Source organism: Crinia signifera, chromosome 9, assembly GCF_055691185.1.
Source record: "Crinia signifera chromosome 9, ASM5569118v1, whole genome shotgun sequence".
In the NCBI taxonomy this organism is placed as follows: domain Eukaryota; kingdom Metazoa; phylum Chordata; class Amphibia; order Anura; family Myobatrachidae; genus Crinia; species Crinia signifera.
Window position 1 is genome coordinate 41,960,459 of NC_139225.1, and position 22,004 is coordinate 41,982,462.

Genomic DNA, 22,004 nt, shown 5'->3' on the forward strand with positions numbered 1-22,004 from the left:
CTCGTACACAGCACTGTGGGTGGGGGGCGTGGGGCGGCAGGCCGTTGTTGTGCCCATGGGAACACCCAGCATTTTACAGGCTTTCCCATGAAAACTCTGATGCGGGTGCAGGGGCGGGCAGCTGACATCAGCAGATGTCAGCTGCCCGACCGCTTCCCGCACAGAGAGGTGTCTTACATCTGCGAGCGCTGTAGAAATCATTTGATGGTTGGCGACCATCTAATGAGTTCCTCCCCGCGCGCAAGCTGCGAATGGATGTTAACGCAAACATCCATTCGCATGCGTGTGAGGACACTTGCGTGCAGGTGGGTGGATGGTCATGCGGGCGGCGTTTGGTTGACTCGCAAAGCTGTACATTTCCCCCAATTCATATTATGAATTCGTGTCCCCAGTTCATATTATGTCACTTACCAGTGCCCCTTGCTCATAATGTGCTACATTAAAGCAATAGTTCTTATTATATAACCTAATAGTGCTGTCCACATTACAATGAGCAGATCAGCCACATTACAGTGCCCTCTAGTTCATATTCTGTCCCATTACAGGGCCTCCGGTGCATATTATGCCACATTATAGTGCCTCTTACCATTATAACAACCACCTAATACTCCTCTCACTGAAAATGTAATGTCACACAATTCAGGCGGGGCAATAGATCAGACCCAATTTCTTAGCAGACAAATCTGGAAAATAGTTTGCAAATGTATAACCTTAAGCTTCTGGGTCCCAAACCAATGACACCCCCTGTACACATTATAGTTATGCCAATGCATCCAATCAAAAGTGACTTTGACAATCCATCTGTTCTAAAACTACCACTCAAGCACCTTAATACATACTAGACGATATTCATGCATATCGGCTAGAATGTATGCACTATATCGCTGACGATGCATGTGCCTGTCTGCTGTCAGCGCCATCCTCCACCAATCCTAGAGGACATTGTTAGAGGACTCATACCCCCCCCCCCCCCCAACACACACAAACACACCTGTTGCTCATCAGCAATGGGAACGGTGTATGCGCTTACTGATACCGGCACCCCTCACACACGACCACGCTGGATACACATATTGTGTAATGTGTAGCCAGCTGTACAGTTTACAGCAACTGAAATGTGTTTTCCAAATTGTGTCAGTCGGAGGCTACGGCAGAATTGAGACAATGTTGTGGTTGTCATTTGGTGCCGCATTTGTAAACACACAGCCAGTCATACATAATCATTTAATTGAGGCCTCCCGTCTGGTCTATTAATGCCTGGGAGGAAATGATGCCATAACACAGCTAGATCAATCAATCTTCCACACACGGAATAACAAAGACTGTCTTTCCCTGGCGCTCTACAGATCTCAAGACTAGAACAGACGTGGATTGCCCTGAGACAGAGACACACAGAGGGAGCCATCTTGTATGAGAAGAAACTGAAGCCATTCCTGAAGAGCATGAATGAAGGCAAAGGTAATTACCAGGGTTGATTGGTTTAAAATGATTGCCTATTTCTGGACAGCTTCAACTAATGTAATATGCTCTGCTGTGTAATGAATGGAGAGTGGGCATCTCCGGGAAAATACATATTTCCATGTCTGTGGCCAGATCAGGCTCCCAGAATATCATGGATTTCTCCCAGACTCCTGGGAGCGTAGATCTGGGTCCTGCATCCTGTTACCTTACCAAGTGAAGTGGTCAGTGCAGAACCTTGACTATGTATTCCCTGCTGAATATGGTAATTATATCTCCTCTCCATGGCAAGATATCCTTCCGACTTTCATCTAAAGTAGAGATGTGCAGGTTTGGATTTACACGGATCTCATAACGGGATCTTATTGGCTGTCTGTCTATAACGTTTTGGCTCCAAAACATCTGACAGCCAGATAGCCAATAAAATCCCGTTTTGAGATCCAGATAAATCCAAACCTGCACATCTCTAATATAAAGGGAGGGTAATAAGTATTCCTTCAATAGTATTATTAACAAGAAATCTGATGTGTGCAGTTAAATATCTTCCTTTGTTATGACTCCTATGAATATTTTAACAGGTTGTGGTCAATAGCTTGACAGTGTCTAGGTCGACAGTCAAAAGGTTGACTACCATAGATAGTGAAAAGATCAACATAAAGAAAAGGTAGTCATGCATTAGGTCAACGTGGTCAAAATGTTGACAAGCAAAAAGGGTCACCATAAAAAAGGGTGACTTGGAAAAAGATCAACATGATTGTTTAAAAAAATACTTTACCATCCCAGTGGGCATGGAGGGAGAATAATAAAGTGCGAGGAACCATGCCTGACGCGGTGCACTTGTTTGATAAATGTTCCCTTTAAATAGAAGGTCCCCATATTGCGCTGTGTCCAGGGAAGAGTGACCTGCCTTAGTAAGTTGTACACTTATTTACTTCTATACAGAGAGCCTCCCACTGAGCAACACGACATTCCCTCACATCATACCCCTCATCACTCTTCTGGAACAAGACACCCCCCTGCTGGACGGAGCAGAACCCTGGGACCACATTGACAGCGGGGTAGAAGTAGTCATGGCTCACCTGGAGGCAGCCAGAATGGTGGCCCATCATGGAGGACTCTACCGCACCAATGCGGAGATGAGACTACAAGGTAAAGCAATGACACACATATCACTGTACAACTCTTTATTTAACATATATATATATATATATATATATATATATCTTATAGTAAGTAAAATTATATCAATTGAAGATCACTGGAGGGCAGTAACTAGGGGTGTGCGGGCAGAGCCCTGTGGTCATCTCTCTCCCATGGTGCCTGGATGGGCATCCTGCAGCCAGACTGTAGTTCCTACAGGTCTACAGCACAGAATTCTCTGGGCAGTGCTGTCACTGCCGTTGCTTAGGGCTCCACCCCCTCTGCATGATGTCCACATCTAATATATACAAAGCATTTCTCATAAAGGAGGCTACAGATCAGTACATCTGTAAAGCTCTGGGCTGATGGGCATTGGCTTTCTCTGACATACAGGAGTGATGCAGAACAGAGAAGCCACGCCCTCTATCCTGCACAGCATTACATATGCCTACTTCCAGAAAGGGGCAGGTAGCTTGCAGGACATATACAAAGTTTGTTATATATCAGTGTTCAGCAGACTGAGGGCCTAATTCAGACCTGCACACAGTGGGAAAATCATTAGAAGGCTGCGAATGGATTTACAGCTATTTGCTGATCCAAGCCGTGCTACGCAATTTGCAGGCAGGACAGCATATATATGAATGCAGGGCTTTTTTTTATTTAGCAAAGCAGCGATCAGGTCTGAATTAGACCCTGAGTACATAATACTGAGTACATATTATAATTATAAAGTCACATTTGGGATCGTTACAATCATGATGATTAGACAATCCAATGTGTCTGCCCAGTGCATGATGTTCGTGTGGATTTTGTCTGTAATGCTGGGACCACGATGAGCTAATGCGTATCATACAACTAATTAAGTGCAGATGACAGTCATACATGAATAAAATTATACGATTGAAAGCCTGCCCCGCCCCCTCCCCCTTCCATTCCCCCGGCTGACTCATGTCTACTCTCTGTATAATCAGCAATTACATCATGCATGACCCCAGAGGGTAACGCATTCTATCACCCTGCCAGTGCAGCATAATATGGGCATAATCACCTGCAAAGCTGTGCCTAGCCTTGTAGTGTTTAAATCACCTATGCCCAAAATGAAAGACACTTTGTGGCTCTACCTGATGCTGAACTTCAAGTCTCAAAATAACCGTCATGAAATGTGATTATATAAACACAATACATATTTTTTTTCTCCTGTGTTTCCTAACGCCAGCTACATTCTATACAGAGAGGGAGGAAGCAGACTTAGCAGCCATTCTAGCAGTTAAAAAGTAAACTATAGCTTTGGGGAGGCAAATAAAATGTCATTGCAAACCAGGGCCCTTATCAATGTGCTAACCAGGGACAATGCTTTCGATAAAGCATTGTCCCAGAGAAATAGTTCCTGACTTATGCAGGGTACACACCAGAACGATTCGGCCTCAATTTTGGAATGTTTTAGATCCTATTCCGATCCGATGCGCGTCCCCGCTGGTGGTTTTGCAGCTCCAACCAGCGCAGTCAGGATTTGAAAACGACCCCTTCAACTGGGTACAGATTGGAATTGGATTGGATGCAGATCGTGAGCAGATTGTGTGCTCTAGCTGATCGTGCGATCATCGTATGTTCATCTCACAATCATGATCGTTTTGGTGTGTACCTAGCATTACATCGGAGGAGTCTTTCTTGTTTTTGAACACAGTGACTGACCTTACGAGTGTACATATCATATGAATAGTTTTATTCATACAATGGTTAGTTGCCATCACCTAGAAGGTTTCAATGGTGGAAGCCCAGCCATCATTTGATGGTGGGCTTCCAATGTCTATTCCTAGCTCCAATCCAGGACACTAAATGCCGACTTGGAGCCAGGCTTTAGGCTAGTTAGCCCTTTATTACTGAGGAATGGACCCGGGTCATTCACAGGACAGTACTGTTCACACAGTGACCCAAGTCTTTGGTCTAAAGGCCCCCATACACTATGCAACTTCTCAGACGGGAGAAGTCACATGTGATGCCCCCATAAAACACCCAGGAGCTTTACGGGCAGCAGGATCACATATGAGATATTGTATAAATCATATGCAATCCCATTCCTGCTGTGAGAGGCTGTCCAAGTCAGAGGTAGGACATGCAGCAGGTCCGATCTCAGACTGCGATTCAATGCACACAGTACCTCGGATAACTTCAGATGTCAAACACGTGCAATTTGGCCACTTTTCATCTGGTTTCTTGGCCCGATCCATCAGAATCAAGTAAAAGGTGGCCAAAGGTCGCACAAGTGTATGGCCAGCTTACCTGTGCACACTTGGAGAACTACTGAGCAGGATCATGTCTTTAACACCTTAGCTACCCAGGCCTGACTGGGAATAACCCTGGTAGTGACCAGGGTCAAAGCCTTGGCAATTTTGACCCAGGTAGACCCTTTTACACTGAGCTAGGACCCGAGTCGCCCCAGCATTATCCTGGGTGTTTGCTCAGTGTGAAAGGGATATTACACTATCATGGCTTTATGTTACTGTTATGTATATTTGACCTCTTCGACACATATTGTATGTAAACACACTGAGACAGCGCTAAACAGCCACAGACCTTTTTCTGCACCTATTGTTTTCCATTACTGGTCTGACAAACACTAAACTGTGATCTGATAGCTGCATATCTGGAGACTTGCGCTATTGTTTAGTCCACTTCTTGTTTATATCTATTGGTGAGAGACCATTCTGTCCCAATAAGTAATATGTGTTTGGTGGGATTGAAGTTCCCATTATGGTAGGCTGGAAAAGCATATCTTTATATTTCATCCACACAATTTGCTTAACCTTTTACATATTGCAATAAATACTAAGAAGAGTTGTATTGTATATTATAATTGTATATTGTATATTATAATACTTTCTAACTTCTTTGAAATGGTCATTGGGACTATGGTGCATGCTACTGTATGTCCACTGAGGGAAGCCCACGTAAACAGGGGGAGAATATACAAATTCCACACCGTTACGGCCATGGTGGGAAACGAACCCATGACCTCAGTGCTGTGAGGCAGTAATGCTGACTATTACACCATCCACATGAATTACAAGAGTTTCATGTACCTGCAGCATAATAGGCCTTGGGATAACAGTCTAACCTTACGCTGTATCTCCTTTTCCTTGACCAGGTTTCCACCCCAGAACGGATCTGACGGAGCTTTCCAGCACAGAGTTCCAGATGCGGATGCTGTGGGGCAGCCGGGGAGCAGCGGGCAGCCAGGCCGAGAGATACGACAAGTTTGATAAAGTCCTCACTGCCCTCTCACACAAACTGGAGCCTTCTGTGCGCTTCAGTGAATTATAACCACATTGTAAAGACTGGAATTTCAACTGGGGGAAAAGGCAAGGACAGAAAAAGGTCACGATGTGTGTCCAATGCAAATCACATAGATCTCATAGACTTGTTCTGGGGGGAATAAGAAAATGAAGCACTTTTCCATGACGCATTTTTTTTATTATAGGAGGTCCCACCGCCCTGTGCTGCAGTGCGTACGGGCCCCTGCAGTGGGGAAGGGGATAGGTTCTCTTTCTTCATCATTTATAGAGAACTCTCGGAGCATGGACCGGCCGATTACTGCTGTGGGGGCAGTCAGCCTATGCTAGGTTCCGCTATCTTTTTGCTATAAACAAAAGCCTCCCCATGTTTTTAAAAAATATATATTAAATTAGTTTTATAAATTCATTTTCATTGTACAGTACATCTAAATCCGTCAGTCATATCCATACTGTGAGAAATATATTTGTTATTGAATGACTGCAGTGGCAGAATCTGAGATATAAAGGAGCCGCATTTACTGTATGCTAACCTGAGCCCTCCCCACACTGCAAGACAACGGAGGTTCTATGCAGAGTGCTCCACCTAGTGGTTGCAAAGGAAATAACAGGTAATTAGAGATGCCATGATATCAGTCTTTTGCAGCGGTTCCCACGAGGTCCTCAAGGCACCCTAAACAGTACAGATCTAAGGATATCCATTCCAGAGCACAGATGGTTCAAAAAAATTTACTGAAATACTAATTAAGGGCCTGATTCTTCAGACCTGCTTGTTAGGCAGCGTATAGTCACTGCCTAGCGATCAGCTGGTAAACGCCTTCCCGCTGAACACACCCAACTGAAAATCCCCGCACTAGCATGCGAGTGGATGTTTATGCTTACACAGCCACTCGAATGTGGAAGCACGTAGAAGAAAGAAATTTGTTTGCCCTAGGTGCCCGCTATCCGCCCACTTGGGGACGGGCACTGACGTCATGGATGCATGGGTACACCTTAATTTGTAGAGGTACACCCAGCGTTTCCATGGGCTCACCCCTTCCTGCCCATCCTCTTGCGAGCACCCCGTCTAGAGAGAAACTCCTGAAGGCGCTCTATCCCGGCGTTTGCACATGCACATATATTTGCCCATGCACAAAACCACACCATCAACTGGGGGAGCAAAATCCGACCTGAGCGATCAGGTCTGAATCACCACCTAAGTCACCTGTGCTCTAGCATAGATATCCTTAAGTCCTGGACTGTTAGGGTGGATTCAGTATGAAATCCCGGCGGTCGGGATCCCGGCGTTCAAAATCCCGACCGCCGAAATCCCGACAAGGGGGACGTGGATCGCCCCCCCTTGCGGGCCCGCTGCGCTCGCCACGCAGCGGGCCCGGTGCCTCGCTACGCTCGGCATGCTAATTTATTCTCCCTCCAGGGGTGTCGTGGACACCCACGGAGGGAGAAAGTGTCGGGATTTCGGCGGTCGGGATTCCGGTGTCGGGATTCTGAACGCCGGGATCCCGACCGCCGGGATTTTAACTGCATCCCGTTAGGGTGCCTTGAAGACTGAGTTAGTAACCTCTGGCCCAATGCAAACTACTACAGCAAACAGACATTCACGCTATAGCACCTTCATAGTACTTCCCGTCTGCAATTCAACAAGCTTTCCCATTGGCTGCAATAAGATAGATATTTGATAAATATTTGCATATTGATACATGAGAGCCTGTAGTCTTCATTCGAACATTCGCCATCTTTGAAAACCCATTGAGTTCCTCTTCCCTGCCTAGGGTGTCGCTGTCTGCTGTGGTGTTTCTAGCACAGGTCTGGTTTGCATATCACTGCTGCTATACAGACTACACTTAGCTAGAAACACTACAGCAGGCAGCGACACCCCAGGCAGGGGAAGAGGAACTGCATGGGTTTTCAAAGATGGCGGGTGCTAGAATGAAGACTAGGCAGCCTGGTATTTTATATACCGTAAGTGGTAGCCAGAATTCTGAACATTGTTTAGTGTTTGTTTTGAATTTATAAGAAAGGCAAAAAGTGAAATGATCAAATCCTGAAATCTGTCATCTGTAAATGGCGTGCTGCCTCCACATACAGGAGACATCAGATAGAAAGGCAGCCAGGGTATTCTTATATAAACATCAACCCTGTTTTGCACTTTCCTCTGTCTCATGTCATTGGCTGTATTGCGCATTAAGCGGTGATAAGGAGGGGTGAGGAAATGACAATGAATGGAAGTTTGTTTGCACAAATCTATATATATGTATATACAGATGTTCCCTGAAGGGTCTTATGTCACTGATGTCCTGAAAAACTGTGAAGGGTTTTGTCTATTTTTTTTTTTGTTAGAAAAGAAATGTATTCGGTAGGCTGCAGAGAATATTATCAGGGGTCTGATGGTGTGACATCTCCAAACCAAGAAGAGTCTGTAAATGATTATATAGGACATACGTGGACCCCACTTGCAGAATGCGGAAAGTCTGCTGCTCTATAGAGTAGTAATTCTAATGTGTACATAATTCAGCTACAATATGTAAATAGCTGCTCGCTGTCTGTGCTGCACAATGTGTCACCTCATCTCATTGTACAAGCCATGTGCTACTGACTTATGTGTAAATAAATGTATTGATGTAAAAGGTTCTGTTTTCGTCTTCTGTTATTTTTAAGGTGCTTTAGATTCAGATCAGATCTTTTGGACCGATTTAGACCCACTAGTAGCGGGCCGCATTTGGCCCCTTCACCCGATGTTTAGGGTTTGCACATGTGGATTTCCGCGCATGTGCATGCCCCAAGTGTGAGCTGCCACAGCGAACAGTGTTTGCCGGGCACACACATACGTGTGGGCGGGGGACGTCAGCAAGTAGTTTCACCCACGGGAAAGCCCATGTCTCCATTATTCAAATGATGGCAGCAGAGGACCCCTGCTCCTGTGCCCCCTTCTCCTTCAGCAAGTGGCCGTGGGTCCCGGCTCCATCTTCTCCTGCCTCCTGTACTCCGGCTGGCTTGCGATGTGATGTGCTGGCGTCACACTGCGCTCCCCCACCCAGTGCTACAGAGGCTGCTAGCGCGTGGTTGGCCGATGCGTCTCCATGGAGATGCATAGTTCAGCCCTGATTGGCGCTACAGAGGCTGTTATCTGCGCAGGAGAAAGCCGTCTCACCCCACTGTCAGTGCAGAGTGAACTGGCTCTGCAGCAGAGAGACCAGCACTGGACCCTGGATTGGTAAGTATGTTGGTGTAAAAGTGAGGTGTGTGTTTGTGTGTGTAATAAAGTATTATTTTTTGTGTGTGTGTCTTATGTTATCATTCTTTTTACAGGTGGACTACAAGTCCCAGCGGGCCCATTAATGCCCGCATGCTGGGACTTGTGGTTCTCCAAGTCCCAGCATGTGGGGGAGACCTGCTGGCACATGTGGTTCTCCAAGTCCCAGCATGCGGGGGAGCCCTGCTGGCACTTGTAGTTCACCTGTATAAAGCAATGTTAGGAATGTATGATTTAAACCTAAAGAGTCCGGGCTGGTTTCAGAAATACGGGGGACCCCTACGCTTTTTGTCCCCCGTATTTTTGGGACCAGGTCTGGCTCAATGAGCCCGGGGCTGGTTATGCTCAGGAGGGGGGACCCCACGCCATTATTTTTTTATTTTAAACCAAAAATTCGCACATTTCCTCAAATTCACACATTTTCATGACTAAAATTCGCACATTATCACACTTTTTTGGCCGGAATACGCACCTCATTAAATATGCAAATTCACGGCAAAAAATGCGTTTCTAAAAAATGCGATAATAGGCGAATTTGAAAATTATTAAAAATCGCATTCTAATAAATGTCACCCTATATTTCCTATATAAGGTAAACATTACAGGTCATTATGATGAATTACAATGTTTGCTCGGCAATTTTCACACCAATTTTGACAAATTAACTTGGCACTTAAAGGGTTAAGACGGTTTGTTTTATTCTCTTTTACGTCCAATACAACATTCAATGGAAATAACTTGATGGCTGGTGCTGGTAGGTTACTGCAGTAAGGACCCGTCTGTATAATATCTGCTTATCCTGGGTTTGTCAGTCCTAACCCAAATGTCTTCCAATTATGGGTAGTGTCCTTGGGGGGGTTTCCTGGTTGGGACAGTGTTCGCTCACTGATACGAGGTGCCGTTGACCACAAGTGTCCGCGTCTGTTTAGGGCTGCCCGGACCTCTTGTTTACACTGCAGTGGACAAAAGCAATCTATTTTATCTAAGAAAGAACAGTGAGCCTAATTCAGCATCAGTTGTTGTCTTGCAATCGCATCTCTAGAATGCGAGTTCTTCCAGAATATGTGAGCGATTCACTACACAGCCAATTCCTTGCAAAATAAAAGGTAGCCCCCTGGCTGTACAGCCTAGCAGCAAAGCCAGTAGATAGGCTGCCATGTTTTGGGTCACAGCAGTGTGTGAAGTTATGCAGCCATTTTGACCCCCCCTCAAACCGTCCACACACACACCCAAAAATGCTGCATCGCTGTTGCGTGCGCTTATGCGCAGATTGACAAAAATCACCCGATAGTAATTTTTGATAATTTATGTCCCACACTGAATTAGTCCCAATGTCATAAACATACGTGTAATACACAACATACTGTACCTCCCAGCATAACTCATTCCAGGAGAGACAAGAAGCTTTGCTCCGGGACTTCCGTGCCATTGGCAGTTGCAGAGTTGGGAGTGCACCACTGTATAAAATTCAAATAGGGGATCTACACCTGCCAATGAGTCCCAGACTGGGGTGTTTGGTGTGGCAGTTGGTGGGGCTCCCCTATCTGAATTTTGGACTGTGCTGCAACCTTGCAACTGTCACTGGTATTGAAGTCCAGGAACAGAGAATCCTGACCCTCCTGGAATGGGTCATGTTGGGAGGTATGCTATATTGGCTCTCTAGCAATGTGGGAGTCTGCATCCTAGTTGGATGCCCCTAGTTCTCCATATAGGACCACCTCTATTCCCATTACTAATAACAATGGCTTAAGGGAAGACTTGGTTGGAACATTTGGCGGAGGGTCTACAAACTGAAATTCAATTTGTTTACCCTGGAACATATGCACAAGGTCTCAGAGTACCTGAGGGTGACTTTCTGCAATATCAGCCCTCTGGTCTTCTGGGTTGTACTTAGGAGACCTTATGGACTCTGAGGTGGTCTTGTTTGGTCCAGGATATATGGATATACATAGCAGCGGAATATTGTCTGGGTGTTTCCATTCTCCTTGAATCCCTCCCCGTGATGGTGAACCGTTAACAAAAGATGGTTTTGCCACCAATGGGGAAGAACCAAATACGTCTCCACCATTGACAGCACAGAGCCCTCCGTTTTTCTTTTTCCCCTACTAGGTGCTGGGACATGGAGCATAGCTCTGTCCATTGGAGACCCCCCGTATATAGACCCTTATTCTAGTTCACTCGCAGAGGCAAATTCCTTCTCAAATGGGCAGAACCATGTGCACTGCAGGTGGGGAAGATGTAACATGTGCAGAGAGTTAGATTTGGGTGATTTTGTTTCTATGCAGGGTAAATACTGACTGCTTTATTTTTTTACACTGCAAAATAGATCTCACTTTGAAGTAAAACCCCATCCAAATCTAATTATCTCTGGACAAATTACATCTGCGCCCCCCCCCCCCCCCCCCCCCCCGCAGTGCACATGGTTTTGTCCATTTGAGAAGGAATTTGCCTTGGCGAGTGAACCAGAATAAAGCTGGGTACACATATACACAATCCCTGTTTCTTGCCACCGTTTGGCCGACTGTACTCTCGTTGAACGTCTACAAACAACTGCCGATCACGCGTGTACACACCTGTACAATTTTACTTGCAACGTCCGATGTACTCCCATCCAAACAGTCGCAAGAAAAAGATTGTACCACCGAAAACACTGTCTCGATTTGGGCTATTGACACGTCATATGTGAGCAAAATTATCATAATGGGCTGGGTTAGGGCATAATTATAGCAAACCGCTATATACAGGAAATTAGTCAGCCAGCAGGGTGACTAAAATTTAGATGCAAACCCGTCTATATAGAACTTTAGTCAGCAGTCAGGGTGACTAAACTTCTATATAGATGGGTTATGCGTCTACATTTTAGTCACCCTTTTACCCATTAAAAAAAAAAAACGGCGTGGGGTCCCCCCCACGGCTTTAACCAGCACCAGCCTGAAAGAGCTGGGGCTGGTATTAAAAAAAAAAAAATCAGGAAACCAGACAAATAGGGCTTAGCTGATTTTTTAAAACCAGCCCCAGGTTCCAGGTCCGGGCTGGTTCCCAAAATACGGGGGACAAAATGACTAGGGGTCCCCCGTATTTTAAGAACCAGCCCCAGGCCAAACCAGCCAGCAGGGTAATGCCACAGCCGGGGGACACTTATTATATAAGGTCCCGCGGCCAAAGCATTCAGCCCTCTGACCAGTCAGCCTGGCCAGGGGTCCTGGGGGAGTGGGGACCCCCCAATTAAGGGGTCCCCCCCTCCAGGACTTACCTGACCAGGCTGAAGCCTGGTGCTGTCCCCGGTGGCCCTGTGCGGTGGTCACCGGGCTGATTGAGTGTAAAAAAAATTGAATTAAAAACTATTGTCTTTTCCTGTGGAACCATGAGTCCCAGCAAGCCTCCCCCGCATGCTGGGACTTTGAGAACCACAAGTCCCAGCATGCGGGGCATTAAAGGGCCCGCTGGTACTTGTAGTTCCACAGAAAAAAATAGTCAAATAAACACACACTGACACACAATAAAAATAAAACTTTATTACATCCAAAGCCCATACATACTGATACTTACCTATCTTGAGCCCGTCGGTAGGTCCCTGGGTCCGGTGCCTTGGTTCCAGGGCTGGTCCGGGGCTCCAGGGCTGAAGAGTCCGGGGTCCTAGATCCGAAGAAAATCCTACTCACCCAGGTCCTCTGGCGACGATCTCATCTTCTCCATCTCCGCCGTCTCCACCGCCGGTACCCGATGGACTTTGAGAGGCGCAGAGGTGTTTCATCTTCAGCGCCTCTCATCCGAATGATTCTATTGGCCACCTAGCGGCCAATCAGGAGCCGACTTTCTCTGCTTCTGATTGGCCGCTAGGCGGCCAATAGAACCATTTGGATGAAAGGCGCGGAAGATGAAACATCTCTGCGCCTTTCATTCCAAGCGTGTACTGGCGGCAGAGACGGCGGAGACGGAGAAGAAGATGGAGAAGATGTCGGGATGTTCTCCAGAGGACCTGGGTGAGTAGGATTTCCCTCCACAGGTCCCCCATGGATTTCTTCGGATCCAGGACCCCGGACTCTTCAGCCCTGGAGCCCCGGACCAGCCCCGGAACCAAGCCACCGGACCTGACCCAGGGACCTACCGACGGGCTCAAGATAGGCAAGTATCAGTATGTATGGGCTTTGGATGTATTAAAGTTTTATTTGTATTGTGTGTCAGTGTGTGTTTATTTGACTATTTTTTTTTCTGTGGAACTACAAGTGCCAGCTGGCCCTTTAATGCCCCGCATGCTGGGACTTGTGGTTCTCCAAGTCCCAGCATGCGGGGGAGGCTTGCTGGGACTCATAGTTCCACAGGAAAAGACAATAGTTTTTAATTCTATTTTTTTTACACTCAATGGTACTTGTTTCCTAGCACGGCCACAAAGATCTTGATCGTGGGCATCGTGAGGAAAAATCGGGGATTTTCCCATAGGGAACAATGTTAAATACCTCAATTTACCCGCGATGCCCCCGATTTCCCATAGGAATCAATGTTAAATGGCTGAATTTACCCAAATCATCATAGGGAACAATGGGAAAGGGGCCAGAAAACCCAAAAAACACAGCTGAACACTGAAATGTCCCCCCAAAAGTAGTTGACGCCACCCCACGATCAACGCAAACCCGAGCGCAGCGAGCCCCGCGGATACCTGCGCTGCGCTGGCCACATTATTCTATTCTCAACTCCACGCCGACGTGGATAGTGGGGGTATGAAAAGGTCGGAGGACGCGTACCGCCGCCGCTCGCCACGCTTCGGGTTCGCGTTGATCGTGGGGTGGCGTCAACTACTTTTGGGGGGACATTTCACTGTTCAGGGGTGTTTTTTGGGTTTTCTGGCCCATTTACCATTGTTCCCTATGATGATTTGGGTCAATTGAGCCATTTAACATTGATTCCTATGGGAAATCGGGGGCATCGCGAGTAAATTGAGGCATTTAACATTGTTCCCTATGGGGAAATCGGGGGCATCGCGTCTGGACCATTTAAGCCTTTTTTAGCCGCATACGACGCGACCGACGCGATATTGACTTTTTTCAATGCATTTCAATGGGAAAATCGGGGGCATCGCGTCGGTCGCGTCGTATACCACTAAAAATGACACCCGATGCCCGCGATTGTGGCCGTGCTAGGAAACAAGTACCCACTCAATCAGCCCGGTGACCACCGCACAGGGTCACCGGGGACAGCACCAGGCTTCAGCCTGGTCAGGTAAGTCCTGGAGGGGGGGGGGCCTTAATTGGGGGGTCCCCACTCCCCCAGGACCCCTGGCCAGGCTGACCGGTCAGAGGGCTGAATGCTTTGGCCACGGGACCTTATATAATAAGTGTCCCCCGGCTGTGGCATTACCCTGCTGGCTGGTTTGGCCTGGGGCTGGTTCTTAAAATATGGGGGACCCCTAGTCATTTTGTCCCCCGTATTTTGGGAACCAGCTCCGGACCTGGAGCCTGGGGCTGCTTTTAAAAAATCAGCGAAGCCCTATTTGTTGGGTTTCCTGATTTTTTAATACCAGCCTCGGTTCTTTCAGCCTTGTGCTGCTTTCAGCAGTGGGGGGGACCCCACGCCGTTTTTTTTTTGTCACCCTGCCGAGAGATCATGCAGCTATGGAACGCCCACATGGGCGTTCCAGCTTTGGCAGTATAGTCGCAAGGACAGCAGCATATCGGTCGCACGTGCGTACACACTGCACTTTTGTTCTGATATGGGGCCGTCCTGTCGGATGAAAATTAAACAGCAAAGAACCATCGACCGACCGAGAATGGACGGTCAAGACAGTTTTTTGCCGTTTATCGCTCGTACGGGACAGCGTACACACATATACAATTGAACGGCCGTCCGACCCAGAACGGAAGAACGGCCCGACAATTGTATATATGTGTTCCCAGCTTAAGGCCCATAATCTCTGATTGGCCTGCAGCTCCGTAAATCAAAGAGCAGAGATGACAATTGGTGGACTAAACCAACCATCAATGGTTTCTGTGCAAACAGTTTTATACCATCCAGGTTAACCCACCAATGGGCATCCCCCACCTGGTAGTACTGGCACTTGAGGCCCTTGATGCTGATGCAGCACTGCTCTGGAGTGTACTCCAAGCCAGGCTCGTTCATCCAGACAACCACTTCCTGGTACCCATGTTCAGGAAATTCACTTTCAGGGCAGACTGCTCGTCTGCCTACACCCAGATGTTCAGTCGGGCCGCGGTCTCCTTGTCCGACCACAAGAAGCCACTGTGAGTGATCAGCCAATGTATATAAATGACAAGCAGCTGCAGGCACAACCTTCCGTGATATGGGGGTGTGCAGACAGAATTCAATGCTGGGGGCGCTGCTGTCACTGGTTTATAGGAAGCAGCCATACCGTATAACAGCTCTGAGCAGCGGACACAGCCGATGTACACAGCGCACCATAGTTGGCTCGGGTTCATTATCTTACTATTTTTAATTAAATACATTTGTGAACGCAGTGCTAAAATGCGCTGGAACCTTTTCATTAAACGTATGTAACTATTTGTGGGTAGAGGGCCTGTTTCCAAATTTAGCTCATGTGAGGGGCCTACATGCAGATTTCTGATTAAGATTGTGCATCTGCACAAGGTCTGTTCTACACATGCGCAGGATGGGCCTTGCATTGTTGTCTGTAGTTACCCTCTGCCACCGGGTGATTGACAGGCAGCAGCATTGAAGGGGTGAGGGAGATGTTGGAGGGGGTGTGGCATCCCTTGAAACAGGGGTGTATCATCCCCGTTTTCTAAGAGGGGAGAGCCAAGGGTCTACGTGTCACCACCCCCCTGGGCTTGCAAGCTGAGGTGAAGAACATCGTGACCATGTTGCAGTGCTGGGACCTCAATCACACGACGAAGGCGTCTATTCTACCGAGATGTTTCCTACATTCCCCTACTAGAGATCGGACAGAAATGTGGCATTGGACTTCCGTGGATCACTGGATCATCCCCTGAATCCGTGGTTCTCATTTACAGCAAGTGGTTACACAGATACCACCACGGATCTCACCTGCCTTTGCCTTGCACTCATTTCTGTGAGTTCTTGGTCTCTCATGCAGATCGCCATGTCTCCCTCAGTCCTGGTAGCGGCCTCGTCCACCTGCTCACGCATAGAATGGCTGCAAAGGAAGACATGGCATTTAATGTATCACAAGTTTGCATTATAACCTACTGGTGTTTGCTGAAGGGTAACTCACATGCTGTCTTTCCACCGAACAGGAATATTTACCAGACTCTTCTCCAGGGCACTCCGAGCGCTGCTGGCCAGTTTACTGTTTACAATCTCATTCAGTGATATCCCAGGGAAGAAACTCATCATTGTAGGCACTGCCTGTAGAGGAATGCACAGGAATGGTAATCTGCTGTAACACTATGGGGCCCATCTATCATTTCACATTGTCAGGGGTTAGCTGCAAACATTAAGTACCTACAAAGTTTATGCAGGAGGAACCGCAGCAGAAATCTCTGATCCCTCCTGCATCACCAGCAGCTGCACCATGGGGGGATGCGATGCTGCTTGATGTATCAATATCAGGCAGCATTACATCAGGTCCCTGGACTACCGCCATTCTGAGATGGCAGTAGCCCATTGTAGCCTATGGGCTAGAGAACGCACTGTGCGGTCAGCGCTAATCACACATGCACAGACCCCCCCCCCCCCAAGCAACCGGATGAGTGCATCATAGGGACCAGCTCCTTACAGAGCTCCGGAAGGTAAATCCGTCTGTTAGGATTGCATATCACAATGCGATCCTGGATGCTAATATTTCACACAGATACTTTTTAAATGGGCCCCCTGGTGTTTACTTTAAGCTGAAATCCTTTCTATTCTCAGCCAATAGTAAACACATCACAATGCACCTTCTGTATATGGTGCCCTTTTCTTTACCAATGGACAGTATGGATGCTGTGCGGCGCATCACAGTGCACCACGCAGTGCACAGTGGGTAATAGGGCAGCATCAAAAGGGACTGGCTCTACATAAAACGATAATAAAATATGTGGTATATAATGACCGCTTTCAATTCAGCATCTTCCATAACCTTCCAGGTGTAAGTGGGTAATTCAGACCTGCTCGCTAGGCTGTATATATTTGCTTCTTAGCGAGCAGGTAAATGCCACCTCGCCGAAACACTCCAAGCCCACCGCCTGAATCCCCGTGCTACGATGCAAGCAGATGTGTACACGTATACACCCGCTCGCATGCGCCCGCACAGAGGAAACATTATTTGATGGTTAATCAACATCAAATGATTTTTCCTCAGTGCGTTATGAACAGTCTAGAACTACTTTTCATGTGGACACTTTCCGCCGAATTCAGGATGGCCGCTGATGTCCTGAGCAGGAACATCCATGCCTGCGTTTGCTGGGGTCCGCCCAGCGTTTCCATGGGCACACCCACTGTTTTTGTGGGCATGCCCAAGAAATGCTGGGTGGTCCCCAGCAAACGCCCCCTGGCTGCCAATGATTTTGTGAAAGCTCGGCGTTCACTCCAAGGGGTTTGCACATGCGCATGAGCGACTATGTGCATGCATGCACCCCTACCATCGGAGTCGGGGCTGAATTTGGACCTGAGTGAACAGATCTGAATCGTCCCCTAAGTTAACAAATATAGCAGCTATTTCAAAACCATCCATCCGCCATTTTGCTCTGTTCGGAACAATAATACCTCTATATATACAGATTATCGCTAGGTGCTTTTAGTATCACGGTTTCACGTGGTGCCATCATCTACTAGGGGCAATGTACCTCATCGCTTCTGGGGTTCAGTAGAATGGATATAACTGCATCTTCTTGCGCATCTATATTGTTCCGCCGCAGGCTGCGCCTCAGCCGTGCTCTGTGGAGATATAGCTGTGGAAGGAGCGGATGTTTCCGGATGGCTTCTGAGAAGTGGCTTTCAGCCTGCTGGTGCTGCCTGCGAGAGGACAGAGAGCATATTGCTTGTGCTGTCACCATTTCACAGCATAGGTGCCCTGTATCTGTGCCCACCTCAGCTGCTGAGCCTGCAATCCCATCTCATCCAGTAACTTCGCTACACGAATCCGTATACCCCAATCTCCCTCATCCAACTCCAAGGCCTGGTGATAATCTGACAGGGCATAGGCCCGCTCGCCCAGCTGGAAAAAGCAATCTGAAAAAAAAAAAAAAGTAATAGATAGACCCATGGATTAAGCTAGCATGTTAGATGCACTGGGATACACATGTAAAGCGCAACGGAATCTGCTGCGCTATATAAAAAATGTAAATAAATAAATAACTAAGGTCTAAGAACATAGTATAAGTGGCACTGGAGTGGTGTTGATGGGACATGGGGGCGGCAACCGAGCCTTTTGTGAGTACTATCCAAACAATGCAGGCTTATCTGGACTGCTCAGGGGAATGGCCGTGGCAGCTATGTAACGTCACACACAGCCGCTGCGCCCTGAAACATGGCCAGGCTGGACAGCCAGGGAGCAGCCTGTAATGTGAGAGTGCTGCACAGTGTAGCAAAGCAATTACACTTTAGCGATGTGCCTACAAAATGTAGAGGTCACATCATGGGTGGGACCCGGTAAGCGGGGTGACCTTGCCTTGTGCTAGGAGCCCCCCTTCCTGCACTTAGCACCAGCAGTTGTGTGAAGTTTCGCAAAACTGTAGAAGTAATCAACCCAGAGGCAACACTACCATTGGTGCAGCAGGTGCAGTGCACTGGGGACCCTGTCACCCTCTGCCTCTCCCCGCCACCCACTGCCGTGTTGCATATTGTGATTGGGTTGGGGTGAAGGACATACTTACTGACTTTGAAAGTTGCCTCTCCAGGGGCTTTGGGGAGCATACGGGAGACTTGCCAAGCTTACTGGGGGGAGGACCGGATTTTCGGGAGCCTTCTGGTCATTCTGGGAGGGAAGGCAAGTATGGAAAAGGAGGGGGGCCCAAATTATATGTTTGCACCTAGGCTCACCACCCACAATTTCCGCCACTGAACCAACCTGATGTATTCCATCTGGATTCAGGGGGTGATTCAGGTTGGTATGCAAAAGCAAATGCCTTCTTAATGGAGTTATTTTGTTTCTGTGCAGAGTAAATACTGGCTGCTTTATTTTTACACTGCAATTTAGATTTCAATTTGAACACACCTCACCCAAATGTAACTCTCCCTGCACATGTAACATCTGCCCCACCTGCAGTGCACATGATTTTGTCCATCAAAGAAGGAGTTTTTGCAAACTAACCTGAATTACCCCCTCAATTGGCTGTTGCAATGTGTGCTATTAGTGTTGACCACAAGCAGAAGGATAGGGGTAGCCTGGCCACATAGAAACTCTGCAAACTGTGATAGTCTGTATTTCTATCCAAGCCAGCAATGAGGCAGACACCAATGTGTGCACTCACCTCCCCGGTTAATATAAAGCTCCTTCTTGTTCCTCTCCCCCTTCAGAGCTTTGTTCAGTAACAGCACCCCCTCCTGGTAGAAGCCTTTCATGTAGCAATGCACAGCAAAGTTATTGTAGGTGAGCAGTAAGTGCTTCTCTGCCTCGGTATACAACTGCAGGGCTGGTCTGCCGTCACCACTGTCTGTACTGCAGAGCTGCATGGCCCGTACAAAGTCATCCACGGCTGCACTGAAATCCTTCAGCCTGGCATACACTGTACCCCTGAAATAGGACATAGTAAATGGTGACCACTGTGATAGGTGCAGACAATAAACCGTTACAATTGTCCCCTACAGCCATTTGTAGAAACTGCTTATTTCACCAATTTAGTGATAATTTACCTGTATAAATGCAGCAGGGAAAAATTGTATTTACGTCAAAATAAACATACAGTAGTATACACGAACATATACTAATAAACCAATTATATCAGACACTTCTGTATGGACTACCAATCTACAGTATTCCGGGCTTCCATCTACAGTAATGTTAGTGCTTGCAGGATCTCCCCCTCATTTAGGATCATTTTAGCGATAACCGATTTGTTGTCTTTTCTATAGAACGTAAGCATTTGGCAGAAATGTATGGACCAGAGTCACCTTTAACCTGAATTACAGTGATTTCATGGCACAAAGTGGACTCGATGATCCGTTTTGGTGACCGCCAGTTCTCCAGCAACTCTTCTAGTTTCCTCCTAATAGATATAGCTCTATACTGGATTAAGGCCCTAATTCAGGTTGGCTCAGTAAACTGTGAACATCCTGGAATGTCAGCCACCTGCCCCCCATCAGCAGGCATTGGCCTGCTCGCGTACTCATAAGATGAAACACTGGGCATTCCCATCGGCGAGCCATGTTTTCACCCCCCGTCCGCCCTTGGAACTCCTTCCCCGCAGCAAACGGCCCGGTGATTGTTTAACTCGCTGAAGCCATTCACTGTTGGGGTTTGAACATGCGCAAACCCTGACCATCGGGTCTTGGGCCAAATTCGGATCGCTAGGAGCGATCCTGAATCGGCCCCTAAGTGCCTGATTCAGACCTGATAGTTCATATGCAAAGGTGCAGATGACCGCTAGTAGAAAGCCACCACCCACACATGAAAAAAAAAACACCCCGAGCAAATCTAAGTGACTTGCAAAAATATCGCTATCAGCTACCCATTCGCACATCCGTACCCGAATCATAGATTTTTCCAGTCAGTGCAAATGGGAGTAATTCTGATCCTTCCACAACTCTGCGACAGAGACAGGCTGATCGAGGCCGGAGCTGATGTTCTATAAAGCTGTTCTGTCCTGTGCATGCTCTATATAACAAAGAAATGCCCCTGACAGTAAAATGCACCCCATACCCCCTCATGCACATGAGCAAAAAGAGGTGTGGCCTTACTGCATGGGGCATGGTGTTGCATAAAAAGAGGCTACCTTGCACCCTGCACCACCATACATTGGCCCTTATTCTGGTTGGTGCGGATATTCCCGCATTCTTACGGAGCGGTCCGCACGCCACGGTGTTTTGCCGCATGCGGCCATCGTCCGTAGAAACGCCCACGGGTCCTCCGCATTCGGACGGACTCACTCTTTAAGAACAGGGCGTGTTTACGGACGACATACAAACCATGCGTGTGCGGGAGAAACACTCCGATTCTGCACGGTATTACAGAGTATTACAGAGTATGCTCGGAAATACCGCATCCGAACGGGAGCCAAGCGGTGCTACCGCCCGTAAGCGGAGTATTTACGCCAAACAACCCACTATGAAGTATCTTCTGCAATACATCACATGACCCACTTATTATACATGTCTAATACACATGTGTATTGATAGTATTAATATTCAGTCATGTCCATTGTTAGCAGTTTTTAAGTGTGGGACAAGTACAGCATATGTGGGGGATTACTAAGGTTTCCTTGAAGCAGCAATGGTTTCAATTAAAGCACTGACAAGCGGCCTATTAGTGAGTAATGAGTAAAGGAGTAGATTCTATTGGGTTCAGGTGTTAATGGTTGTAGTCATTAGGCGTACGTTCGCCTACCGCATGAACGAGTGGTGTCCGCAAAGCAATAGTACACTTGTGGACACCGCACATTTCTGCCCTTTTTGATCGCGTGCATTCGGAGTGGTTTCCGAATGTACGCCCCCCAACATAAGTGTACTCCCCCGTGTCCGCCCATGTTTCCGCCCCGTTTTGCCCACTTTGAAACTACGCCCATGTGTCATTCCGCATGACGCCCATAATACGCCCCTATTTCCCGACTGATAGCGGTGAACAGTTTTGGACGGGATTTGCCCGAACTGGTACCGAGTCAAGGCGTGGCACATGCGCGTAGCGTTCTCCACGCATGCGCAGACGCCGTAAAGACGCGATCCGTAAGTACGCGGTAAAGTCCGCGTCAATCAGAATAAGGGCCTTTGTCAGCAACAGGAAAAAAATATCCTGATTC

The 22,004-nt window shown here is 47.5% G+C and overlaps 2 protein-coding genes across 5 annotated transcripts in view; one reads left to right on the plus strand and one right to left on the minus strand.

Moving 5' to 3' along the window:
* Window positions 1-8,517, plus strand: part of SH2D3C (SH2 domain containing 3C) — an 87,539-nt gene extending 79,022 nt beyond the window's left edge. For all 4 annotated transcript variants that reach the window (XM_083158988.1, XM_083158989.1, XM_083158990.1 and 1 more), the window contains 3 exons: window positions 1,347-1,458; window positions 2,401-2,607; window positions 5,744-8,517. In XM_083158988.1, coding sequence (XP_083015114.1) covers window positions 1,347-1,458; window positions 2,401-2,607; window positions 5,744-5,919 — 495 coding nt within the window. In that variant the 3' untranslated portion in view covers window positions 5,920-8,517. The remainder of the gene's footprint in view (window positions 1-1,346; window positions 1,459-2,400; window positions 2,608-5,743) is intronic.
* Window positions 8,518-9,809: 1,292 nt separating this feature from the next.
* Window positions 9,810-22,004, minus strand: part of TTC16 (tetratricopeptide repeat domain 16) — a 28,868-nt gene continuing 16,673 nt past the window's right edge. Inside the window, exons 9-14 of the mRNA XM_083158992.1 lie at window positions 19,524-19,786; window positions 18,141-18,282; window positions 17,898-18,066; window positions 16,346-16,479; window positions 16,159-16,267; window positions 9,810-10,094 (exon numbers count right to left, since the gene is read on the minus strand). Coding sequence (XP_083015118.1) covers window positions 9,936-10,094; window positions 16,159-16,267; window positions 16,346-16,479; window positions 17,898-18,066; window positions 18,141-18,282; window positions 19,524-19,786 — 976 coding nt within the window. The 3' untranslated portion in view covers window positions 9,810-9,935. The remainder of the gene's footprint in view (window positions 10,095-16,158; window positions 16,268-16,345; window positions 16,480-17,897; window positions 18,067-18,140; window positions 18,283-19,523; window positions 19,787-22,004) is intronic.